The following is a 12,783-nucleotide window of genomic DNA, read 5'->3' as shown; positions in this document are numbered from 1 at the left end:
CCATATAAAATAACTCTCAATTGTGCTTTTCTTTCCCCACAGGTGTGGACTTGGAAAATGGTTCTTGTGCTCATCCTTTAATTTCCGAGAGGGAGTCTCCTCTTTTACCTGCCAATCATGTGACCATGACAAAAGGAACCGGGCTGGTTCACACAGCCCCGGCTCATGGTATGGAAGATTACAGTGTAGCTGCTCAACACAACTTGTCCACGGTACTGCTCCTCCTTTTTCCTTTTTAATAATTGCTTTTGTAGAATGGAAGTGATAAACCCTAACATCTTTACTTTTTGATAATAAATGATAATTTTTGTCTTTATAGTTAAGTTGTGAAATGCTTTTGTGCAATAAACCTCATTAGCTCATACTAAGAATCATTTCCTAGAATCAGCACAGAATTGGCACAGAGTTGAAATTGAAGAATACATAGTAAATAGGGGCATTTTTTTTCCAAGTACTAAGTCACGTAGACAAATTACTTTCAAGCCCTGAAAAATGGTGAGTGGGTTTTGCTTATGTGAATGTGTGCTTAAGTCGCTTAGTCATGTTCAACTCTTTGCAACCCTGGGGACTGTAGCCCACCAGGCTCCTCTGTCCATGGGATTTCGAAGGCAAGAATACTGGAGTGGGTTGCCATTTCCTGCTCCAGGGGATCCTCCCTGACCCAGGGATCAAACCCGCATCTCCTGTGTCCCTTGGATTTGCAGGTGGATGCTTTACCACTGAGCCACCTGGGATACTGGATAATTCCAAAGAGCCATTTTTTTCAGACTAAACCATCCTCTCAAAATTTATTTTACACATGAGTTACTTAGCAAGTTTTTCTATTTAGTTAAAGACAAGTCTCAAAGTCATCACAGTGTACATACACGGCCACAGATCTGTAAGTTAACAGAAGTTTTTAGTATATCTTGTTACTTTTTATTTTTAAATTTTAGGTATGTGCTTTAGTAATACAGTTTGCCTTTTTGGTGATTTAAGTGTTTAAATTCACAAATTCTGATTGACTAAGAAGTGATACCTAAATTTCAGTACAGTGAAAGACTAGACTATAATGAGATGTTTTATACATTATATATTGTTTTGCCAGATATTGTCATAAGATAGAAAGTCTTGATGCTTTATTTTAATTGTTCAGAACGACTCTTTGTAGGATTGTTTAGTGAATGAAGATGGAGTTTTCACAGATGCTGCAGGTCCTGAACTTCAAAACAAAGCTGTTCTTAAAGAGGGAACAGATGCAGGTGAGTCCTGTGTATGTTGATATTGTGTTTTTTTCTTTTCTTTTTTATGTTGATGTTGTAAATATGCATTTTCTGAGAAGCAGCCAGCAGTAATCTTTGCTGACAGTTCTCTCAATCTTGCACTTTCAACAGAAGCAAAAAGCGGAAATTGTATTTTATTTTGCCACGTGGTGTAACATGGAGTTTGGCACTTTTTCATCTTTCACTTTGAATTGCCCTACTTGTTTAATCACATCAGGGCCGTCAGCAGGGAGTGGTGTTACCTTAGAACAGCAGAGAGAGTCATCAGCAGTGTGAGTTTTGTGGAAGGATGAAGTCCACCTTGGAGCTGGATGTTGACTGAATCACTCACTCACTCCTCTAGTAACTCATATCACTGACCTACACTATGAACACCTTTCTTTGCCCACACCACGACTAAGGCCAATTAGATCTGGTGTATTAATTCTCCTAGGCTCTTGTCACAAACTACTATAAGTTTGGTGGCTTAGAACAGCAGAAACTTATTCTCTCACAGTTCTGGAGGCGAGAAGTCTGAAGTCAAGGTGTCAGCAGGGCTGTGCTCCCTCTGAAGGCTCTGGGAAAAAGTCCTTCTTTGCCTCTGCCTAGCTTCTGTTGGCTCCGGTAATCCTGGGCTTTCCTTGGTTTATAGCTGTATCACTCCAGTCTGCCTCCATTGTCCCCTGTCATTTGCTCTGTGTGTCTCTTCTCTGTGTATTCTTTCTTCTTCTTACAAGGACACCAGGCGTTGGAATTAGGGCCCACTCTAATCCAGTGTGGGTGGTTTAGTCGCTTAGCTGTGTCGGACTCTTTGTGACCCCATGGACTGTAGCTCTCCAGGCTCTTCTGTCCATGGGGTTTTCCAGGCAAGAATACTGGAGTGGGTTGCCATTTCCTTCTCCAGGGCATCTTCCTGACCCAGTGATTGAACTCACATCTCCTGTGTCTCCTGCATCACAGGCAGATTCTTTACCCACTGAGCTATCAGGGAGGTCCAGTGTGACCCCATCTTAGTTGCAGACTGCATCTGCTAAGTCACTTCAGTCGTGTCCAACTCTGTGAGACCTCATGGACTGCAGCCTACCAGGCTCCTCCATCCATGGGATATTCCAGGCAAGAGTCCTGGAGTGGGGTGCCATTGCCTTTTCCGAGACTGCATCTACAAAGGCCCTATTTCCAAATAAGGTCACAGTCACAGGTCGTAGGGGCAAGGACTTAGGGGACAAAATTCAAGCCAGTATACCTGGTTTCTTTGGATTACCTGGAGACCATTTGAAGATTCATAGTATGGGAGACTGTGACTCTGGATTTGAGATGTAGAGTTCTAGGTGTGTTCTGTCGTCTTTGAGAAGAGCCCATGGGAATGGCATACTTTGGAGTCTGCTTAAGGTTTTACAGTTTCTGCTTTTTTTGTCTGGAGATTCCCAGATTATGCCTTTGCTCCCTGGTAGATGGCTACTCTTCCTGTCACCTGTTGGCCCAGATTTCGTACTCCCTGGAAGTTTAGAGAGTTATTAGGGTTTTCATAGTACTTTTTCATTGTGTCTAATGTAAGTTGTTTTTTGTTTTTTAAGTTATAATGATGCTTCAGGCTGCAAAGAATTTGTTGAAAGAAGAAAAATTGGTACACAGCTATCCCTATGACTGGAGAACTAAGAAACCAGTAGTTATTCGTGCCAGCAAGCAGTGGTTTGTAAATATCACGGATATTAAGACTACAGCCAAGGTATAAAGGGCATCCTGCTGTAAGGGTTGGGTTTATCATTCCCTCATTCATCCCTTCCCCAGGATGAAAGGTTTATCTGTGAGGTTGGGGTAGGGTTTTGAGGGTAGAAGGAATTAAGGCTATTATTAATTGGTTTCATAAAATTGTGGAATTTTAGATCTGGAGGGACCTTGGGTTTCTCCATTCCGTCATGACATATGTGGAAACTCATGCTTAAAAAGGTTAATTAGTTTGCTCTAATTTCCTGCCCAGTGTGAAAGTAGCATAAAATTACGACCTGAGTTCAGCAAATTGTTTAAACTCTCAGAACCTCAGTTTCCTCATCTGTATAAAGGTGATAATAATGCCTACCTCATGAGATACGTGAATAAGAGTTCCCAGAACAGTGTCTGGCACATAATAGGCATTTACCAAAATTCTTTTAAAACCCTTTGCTTGAAGGGTTGAATTGAAATCACAATTCATTTGAAAAGCTATTACTTTGAGCTAACAATTACTTTATAGCTGGCATTTTAAATATTAATTTAAATTAATTAAAGCTCTTTCATTCAATACATAGATGTATCTTTATGTGTGTGTATCTCATGAATAACTTGATTCTATTAAATGAAAGAACTCAAATACCATATTTTGCTTTTGTTTTTCAAATATATATTTGTTGACCATGCTGAGTGTACAGATACTTTGCTTTACAGCTTGCATATAGCAGTACTGTTATTAGTTGGTTCATTTGTTGGCCTGGCAGTTTGGGGCCCTTGCCAAAGCTATGGAGGCAGTTAATACTTTCTACATTCATGTAGATTGGAGAGCTGTGCTATGGACTGTTTCTTTGCTTTGTTCTGTTTTTTTTACATTTCTCTATAAAGCCTGTTTTTCTTACCTATAAATGTAGTTTGTGACTTTCAGCTCTGCACAGATTTTTGTTGCAGAACATCCGAATCTGATGCTGATGCAGTACGCTGAAGACAAGTTTGTTTTCTTAACTTCCTTATGGAAAATTTTTAGTTAATCTTTGCAGAAATAGAGAAAATAATATACTGCCATGTTTCCATCACCCAACTTCAACAATAATCAACTTTTTGCCAATTTTATTTTTAGCTACATCCCTACTCATTATCTACACTTCCTACCCATTGGATTATTTTAAAGCAACTTTTAGGTATTATGTTTTCCATAAATATTTCATCATATATATCTGACATTTAAAATTAAAACATAATTTTCATGCTGTTATTACCACCTTAAAAAATAATAATTATTCCTTAACTAAACCGTACTACATAAAATTAGGTTGTATTTCAGTATCCTTGTCAACCTAAGATAGGAGCTTATTTCTTAAACATTTAAAAAAGAAACCTGGAAATCAAGTTTGAATTGAGTTTAACTGAAGTTTAATAACGTGTAGTACTTCTATTAAACCTGTTACCAATTTTGATCTAGGAGTGTTTAGAAATTAGTATAAAATCGCTTGTCACTTCTTCAAAGGTGGAGTCTGCTCTTGATGTTATTTATTAGATCCTTTGTGGCCCTGTTTTAATATCGCCTTGTTTGCTCTGAAATCTATGGTTTTTTTGAGATTAGTTTCTCTTTGGCAGGGAGAGGGGGCATGTAAATGCCTATAAACTTCCAAAATAAGGAACTGTATCATGATAAAGAATGGGAGTTCTAGAAAATTTGTTCTGCTTTCTCTCACTGAACTTGATTTGTGAATCAATTGCAGGAATTGTTGAAAAAAGTGAAATTTATTCCTGGATCAGCGTTGAATGCCATGGTTGAAATGATGGACAGGCGGCCATACTGGTGCATATCAAGGCAAAGAGTTTGGGGTGTTCCAATTCCTGTGTTTCATCATAAGACAAAAGATGACGTCTTGATCAACAGGTAGAACTCTTTCAAAATTTTTCAGCACTTTAAAGTGAGTTGTATTTTCTTCAAAAATGGAAAAATAGTGGACTATGGAAAACTCTTGATATATGTTAAGTAAAATAGTCTAAAGTAACTATCTTTTTTAGGGAAGTAAAATATAAATTTCAAAAAGATCTTTCAGATGGGTGAAGTTTTAACAAATACTGGATTATTTTCAGTATTGATAATTCAGAATTAAAGGCATTGACTTTTTTTCTTTGAGAATTCATTATTCCTGACTGTGTGCCTAGCACTGTGTTGGAGTAAGGTGTCAGGAACCCAAAGTGAGCAGATTGAGTGGCCCAGTATGTAATTTTGATTTAGGAATCAGTGTCAGTCTTTCACTTTGAGTCTGCTTTTTCTCTCAGTAGAAATGGTGTTAGGTAATTGTACAGATAATTTAAAATTTAAGAAACTATAATATAGTTGAATGCACTAGTTATTTCTTCTTTTTTTGCTTAATTTTCTTTTTAATTTGGAAAGATAATACGTGAACCTAGTAAACAATTCAGAATAGAAGAGCTTATACAATAAAAAGGTTTTTTTTTTTGCTGGTCATACACTAGACCCTTTTTCTGAGGCAATAGACAAGACTGACATGGTCCCCACTCTTATTGTGGTAATAACCTAGCTGGTTTATCTTCTGGCAAATTAGGGTGGCTTTCAGGATTGTTACTGTTATTAAGAGATGTGGAAAAGGGAATATTAATCATTTCTTTTGGGAATATATCCTGAATTTTCATTTTTTTGGAAGTAATTTTGTTTCAGATTTTTTTTTACTAAGTTATTCTGTAATATGAACGAAGAGTTTGACTACATTTTGGGAAGTATTTTCACATTTTATCAGTTGAGGATCCAGTGAGGATTTTGAGGGCATGGAGGCAGCAAGTAATGGAGAATTCAGGAGACAGCGAGGGGAATTCAACATCATTTTTGTAAAAAGGTTGTGCTTTTCACTGACTACATTATTAGTATGCTGTACGTGGTGTTTTTATGAATATATATATATTAGTTTTTTTTTAAATTGTCGATCCCAGTGTTTTGTTTTAAATTACCTTTCACTGCATGTTGGGTAGTTCTGAGTATCCTTGGTGTGAAGGCTCCTTTTCACTTTGAAATATTCTTGTGTCACGACTTCAGGGAAAATCTGACACCTTCTGGCAACATGCCTCAGAAAGAACTAAAGGATTTGCTTTGAACCCAAAATAGTTTGTTTGCTTCCTTTGTAGAGGATAAGGCATTTGAGAAGGGCCTTGAGAATTGGGCAGGAAATGGGGGAAAGTACTTAGCAAGTAGTGGTATTAAAAGCTGAGGAGCCAGAGTGGCGAAAACATAGCACGTATAGGACTGTAATGGGGCTTCGGGGTGTGTGTGTGAAGGGAGCAGAGAGGTAAACACCCGAGAAAGCTTGACTGGGGCAAACTGAAGTCAGCCTTGAATACCAGGCTAAGGAGTTTAAACTTTTAAGTAGGAGTGAGGAGTAAGAGTGTGTTTTAGAAAAAGAAGCTAGAAGTTAGAGATCAGGAAGTGATTGTAAGATTATTGCAATATTATTACAGTTTCGAGCTAAGACTCTTTGACCCAAATATTGTTGCTTATATTTTTAAAATTTAGAGCTTGATCACATAAAAACTAGTATCTTATTTTCCCTACTGAGAATTAAAGTTGAGATAAATTTACACAAGTATTGCTTAAATTCCTTACCAGGGAGTTTTCCTTGAAGGAAATGTTTATAAAAACACTGTGATTGTTCCTCACTCTTTTCTGCACTTAGAGAGCAAGATTTTTAGGGAGTTTCCCTGAAGTGATTGAAGTGTACCAGTTGTACATATTAGTAAGTAGAGCAAGCTGGTTTATTTGACCATTATTTAATCACTACAACAAAATGGTACCTAGGTCAATTGGTCAGTGACGTAGGTGAAATAAATGTGAGCTTTGTCAGAAAAAACAAGCAGATTTTTTTTAGGTATAATTTGTGTTTTATTTTCAGTCAGTTTGTTTACATGGTGAGTAATAGATTCTTTTCTCTGCATTGAGCTTTGTGTTGCTTGCGTGGTATAGTTGATTTCTGATTTTGAAGTCGCAGAGATATACAGAACATTGGCCTACAGAAATGACAGACAGACTTAGTCACGTTGTCTGTCAATTCATAGGTCATTTTCCTGTACACCATTTCTGAATAATAACTCTAATCCTCTTCCATTTTTGGTCCTTTAAGTGACATAACAGTTGATTTTTTTTTTTTTATGGATGTTAATTCTTAATTATTTGTCAATTTTTAAATACCACATGAAAGGATGTCTGTGTTTTTTCCTGAATCAAGTGAGAATCAGGTGACCATGATTTTCTTGGTCTTCCTTGAATATGCCTTTACACTGCAGTGAGTTGGCAGCCATCAAAAGTAACAGCATCTCCACTGGAAATTGACGCACAGTCCACATGGAGTTGCTGTTACAATCGATGACGCCATTAAGAACATCAGAAGGTTCCCTCCGCTTTGCAGGATGAAAGTATAAATTATCTCTTATGTAGTTTCACAGAAGAAAATCTTGATTTATTCTTTCCTACAGAAGTTGAGAGACTGGTAGATATGAAACTTTGATGTTTAATTTTTATTTTGAATTAATGTTCTCATTTGTACTTTATATTCATATTTGTATTTTCTCAAGAAATAATTCCACTTTTGACTTCAGTATCATTGATCATTTATCTTAATCTGTGATATAACATCTTTATAATTTAGGTGGAAATCTATTACTAATTAGTAAAGACAATTACTCTTTATATAATAAAGATAAATATAGAAACTAGGAAGGAAAAAAAGTTATTAAGTTTCTTTCATTTCAGAACATTTAAGTGTTAATGCAATAGTTAACATGCATTTAGGAAACTTAGCCCCTGATTTACAGAAATATGAGAAATTTCATTAGAAACATGCAAGGAATTTCAAATTTGAGTGTTAGATTTAGCTACCTCAAATTTTTGCTTATGTTAATAATAATGACTTATTTGTGAAAAAGTTCGATAGTATTCATCAAGTAAAAATTTCTCCAAAATTGTTTCCTGTCATCTTCAAAATATAGGATTAAATTAAAAACAGACACCACCCCCAATTTCTAGAATTAAATGTAGTAAATAAATATGAAACATTTAGCCTCTTACCTCATTCTTAATTCCAGTAACTTCCAGAAGAAAAAAATATTATAGTCCTTAGCATTTTTGCTTTTATAAAGACAAAACGCAGGGAACTGAAATGACAGCAACAGTTTCTTCATTACCTTATAATCTTAATGCTGTTTGATTTCTAGGAACACGCTAAATAAACTTGAGCCCAGTTGATATCGAAGTTCAGAATGATTGGTTGATGTGGCAGTGGCTGGGTCTACCTAGTGCATTTTCACAGATTGAAACCCAGGAAGGACACATAATATGTGTATTTAGATAAGGCCATTGCGTAAAGTACAAAGTTTTATGATGGACTTATTGCTTTATGAAATGCAGCATTAAGATGGAAGCATAGAGATTATGTAGTGATAAGTGGTTTCACCCACTTTTATTAACAGTAATTTATACTGATCTTTAGGTTATAAGTTAACTGTGTGTTTGTGTTAAGTTTAGCATTTTATTAACAAAGGGGGGATTTCTTATATTTCAAAAGATAAATTTTGATTACTTCTTATGTTCTATTTTTCAGAAGAATAATATCACTAGAAATTGTTTTAAAACTTTAAAGCACAATCTCAATTTTGTAATAAAAAGTTACACTTCTAAGTATTTATCCTAAGGAAGCAAAAGGACTAACATCTCTTATACACTAACATCTCTTGTATAGATATAGATATATAGGTAGATAAATGTAGGGATGTCTAATACAATTGTTTATGAAGAAACATGATATGAAAAAGAAGAAATAAAGTCAGTTTGGGAAGAATTAATAGGTGGCCATTAAAAATTAATAGGTAGCCATTAAAAATGGTAGCTTAGCTCTTTTTTTTTTTTTTATGGTTTTGATAGATTGTTTAATAAAATAGCTACAGGAAAAAAGTCTAGAACATCGTATTATATTCTCATCTTTGTAGAGCTACCCCAAATTCCTCATGAAATTATCCTCATTTAATTTCAGTTTTCAAATTAGAATTTTATCTTCCTTACATTCCTTAGGGAGCCCCTAAATAATTACTAAAATCTGAGCTTATCAGCAGGGGGAGTTAAAAATGAGAATCATCTGTCACAGACTTTAATCCAAGCAGCCTAAGTAGCTTAGCTCTTAATGGTTGCCTGACTCCCTCTGTATGAAAATCAAATAAATGTAGCCCATCCCAACATTTGGCCGTTTCTAAGTTTTTTACAGTGCTGTAATGAGTACTTTCTGAGCACTTGTACAGCATTTACTTGTATTTCTTACCCAAATTACTTTTCAGATTTTGTTTGAATATTAAATTTATCTTTATTTTGCAATCCACTGTGGTCATCTCAAGTGTGAAAGTTATATGTGCTCATTTATTTTTATTGCAAATTTTATTTTTAAAACTGCCACAACTTTTTGGGACATTCAGATCACCAGAGTATATAGGTCAGGAGAAAGTTCTCACTTTGTTATACCAATTCCATGCACTTAAATTTTGATTTGTTTGGGTTATGAGAATGTTTTTATCTTTGAAATCTGCTTTCTTATTTGTTATAAATTTTGTTCAGCTTTTATACTCTAATTCAGAGTTGTCTTTATTTTCCTTTAAAAACATATGTAATATAGTTGTCTGAGATCTCAAAATAGAGTTAAGTTGCAGAAGAAAATGCCTTTAGGGTACATTTAGTACATCATATTTTTATATTTCATGATAAAAAGGAAGGAAGCAAGTCTTGCTCTAAATGTTAATAAGACTTGGTCTATTAATGTGGCAGAGCTTCTCTCCCCTCTTAAAAATGCTTTGTATTTGTTTTCAGTACACTGGAAAAAACATTTTTTTTGTTCATCTGTGTATGTTGGGAAGAACACAAAATAGTCATTTTCTTAGTAGTATGTATTTGATTTATGACAGCCTTTTTGAAATTAGATTTTTTAAAGCTACTACAGGATTATTTTCATTGGTGTAGATAACATTGTGTGGTTACATCGATTTTAGTAAGTATTATTAGGTAAAGTAAAAGAAAAACAAAATAAAACTTTCCTCGTCACTGAAATAAGGGACTTTTATGTGTTAAAAAGCATATTTGCAAATAAGGTTTACATAATACAATACTAAACTTTTTATATTGGACCATTATTTTGTATATGTAAATAAACTACCTATATCTTTATAAGAAAATGTAGCAATTAAAACTTCAACTTTAGTTAGGCTAGAAGTGGTTAACTAAACTTGATGGGATTCTATAATAATAGTTACCTTAATAACATGTCAGTTGCAAAATTGAAATCTTTCTTTGCTGTTGGGTATTTTTCATTACAGACTCTCACTAAGATACTTGAATATAGTTAAGTAATAATTAAAATATAATTCTGAAACTTCATTGAATTTATCTGTGACTTAGCAATATAAAAAATAATTTCATTATAGTTGGATTAGGCATTCTGAAATGGATATGCAAGTATCATCTACAATTGTAAGGAGACTAAAATATTAGGACTTTTTTTTAAGAATAAAAATTTTCTAGCCAAGATGTGGAAGCAACCTGTGTCCATTGATTGAGGAAGGGATAAAGGAGATGTGGTACATATATACAGTGGAATATTATTCAGCCATTAGAAAGAATGAAACAGTGCCATTTATAGGAACATGGATGGACCTAGAAATTACCGTACTGAGTGAAGTAAGTCAGACAGAGAAGGAGAAATACCACATGGCATCTCTTATATGTGGAAACTAAAAAGAAATGATACAGATGAACTTACAAAACAGAAAGAGACTCACAGAAAATGAGCTTATGGTTGCCAGCAGGAAGGGGTAGTTAGGGAGTTTGAGATGGACATGTACACACTGCTGTGTTTAAAATGCGTGACCAGCAGGGACCTGCCGTGTAGCACATGGAACTCTGCTCGAGGTAATGTGGCAGCCTGGCTGGGAGGGGCGTTTGGGGGAGAATGGACACACGTATATGTGCAGCTGAGTCCCTTCACTGTTCACCTGAAACTGTCACAGCATTGTTAATCGGCTGTACCCCAGTACAAAATAAAAAGTTCAAAAGAAAACAAAAAATAAAAATTTTCAAATAGTCTTCCTTCTCCCAGCATTCCCAATATCCATAGAAACTGAAGCTCAGAAGAATAACGTGATGTATTCCTGTCAGTATCTAGTAAGTTGCAGGTAGACTCTGGTCTTTGGACTTGGTGCTTGCTCTGTCAGCGCACTTGTCTCTGGAGACTTCCTGCTCCTGACTTGTCTCTGGTTCACGCCTTCATCCTGCATGGGTACTGAGGGTCTTTTTGCCTTTGCCCAGCAAACCCCAGAGAAGGGGAGTATGAGTTCACAGATGCAGTGTTTGTCTTCGTAAAAGAGTTAGAAAGGCTGAAAGTGAAAGTCACTCAGTTGTGTCTGACTTTTTGTGACCCCATGGACTGTAGCCCACCAGGCTCCTCTGTCCATGGAATTCTCCAGGCCAGAATACTAGAGTGGGTAAGCCGTTCCCTCCTCTAAGGGATCTTCCCAACCCAGGGATCAAACCCAGGTTTCCCTCATTGCAGGTGGATTTTTTACCCTTTGAGCCACTAGGGAAGCCCAGAAAGGCTGAAAGGAGAAGTAAAGCAGAATTGAGCCATGATTTGGGAGACACAGTTTCAAGGCCTCGCTTTTAATTGTGTTACTTGCTTATAAGGCCCAGCATTTAAGGAACCCCAAGACACAGAACAGTTTATCTGTCACTTTAGCCATTTTTAAATGAATCCAATTAGAGAGGTTTTATAAAGTCCTTTTATTAATAAAGGTATACACATAAATATATATATAAAACTTGTATATACACAAAAACTATTTTGAGTAATAAAATCCTAACATCATGGGAACCCACTCCAGTATTCTTGCCTGGAGAATCCTTTGATAGTATCTCTTTTTTGTTCTAAGAGTAATAGCGTTAGGTTTATTCAGATTTTCTATTATAGTATATTCAGTTTTCTTAACTGATGCAGTGTTCTGTGTAAACTATATAAAATAGTAATATGTAACTAAATATTGTCATATAACTAGGTAGTTATTGCACAAAGTTTTTATGGTCTCATGTCACAAAAAGTTTATCTTTACTGTTAAAGTCCATATGAAATGTGTGACTGTATTAGAAATATGGACTTGTGCCCATTTACACATCCTTATGATTTATAATTTCTTCAAAATAAATGTAGCGTCATACTTTTTCAGTCTATTCTTTGAAGTATAACCAACTTAAGTATTTTGGTTTTCAATTTGTTGAGCATATTTAAGTTATAACACCCATTTGGTTTTTGCCTCCCATAGCAATTTTTCATAAACACTTCATTTTATCTGAATTATCAGACTTAGAGAGATTTAGTGATTCATAATACATGGTCATGATTAATAACAAGTAGATCCAGGTCAGGAGCATAGAGGTTTTTTCTATCCACTCCTTCCATTTCTACCAACTCTTGTAGACCTGCATTCTTAGTTACTTGTGTTAATGGAGTGTGGTAGAAAGGAGGATAATTCAAAAGTTGGCTTTAGTATACATACTTTAATCTTTAAATATTAATATGTATGTGTGTGATATGTGTTTTGGTAATTGGCTAACAAAATTAACTGTAAAGTTTCCTGACTTCAAAGAATCAGTTTAAATAATAGATATTGATTACATCAAATCAGATCAGATCAGTCGCTCAGTCGTGTCTGACTCTTTGCCACCCCGTGAATCGCAGCACGCCAGGCCTCCCTGTCCATCACCAACTCCCAGAGTTCACCCAGACTCACG

At 35.5% G+C, this 12,783-nt stretch overlaps 1 protein-coding gene across 1 annotated transcript in view; it reads left to right on the top strand.

Moving 5' to 3' along the window:
* The window catches only part of IARS2 (isoleucyl-tRNA synthetase 2, mitochondrial), a 44,354-nt gene that overhangs the window by 13,669 nt on the left and 17,902 nt on the right, over nucleotides 1-12,783 (top strand). The window contains exons 9-12 of the mRNA XM_010853265.1: nucleotides 43-212; nucleotides 1,151-1,241; nucleotides 2,816-2,967; nucleotides 4,688-4,848. Coding sequence (XP_010851567.1) covers nucleotides 43-212; nucleotides 1,151-1,241; nucleotides 2,816-2,967; nucleotides 4,688-4,848 — 574 coding nt within the window. The remainder of the gene's footprint in view (nucleotides 1-42; nucleotides 213-1,150; nucleotides 1,242-2,815; nucleotides 2,968-4,687; nucleotides 4,849-12,783) is intronic.

This window comes from Bison bison, unplaced genomic scaffold (genome assembly GCF_000754665.1).
Source record: "Bison bison bison isolate TAMUID 2011002044 unplaced genomic scaffold, Bison_UMD1.0 scf7180017864325, whole genome shotgun sequence".
Classification (NCBI taxonomy): domain Eukaryota; kingdom Metazoa; phylum Chordata; class Mammalia; order Artiodactyla; family Bovidae; genus Bison; species Bison bison.
The sequence above is the reverse complement of the archived record's forward strand: the minus strand, read 5'-3'. Positions and strand labels throughout refer to the sequence as shown.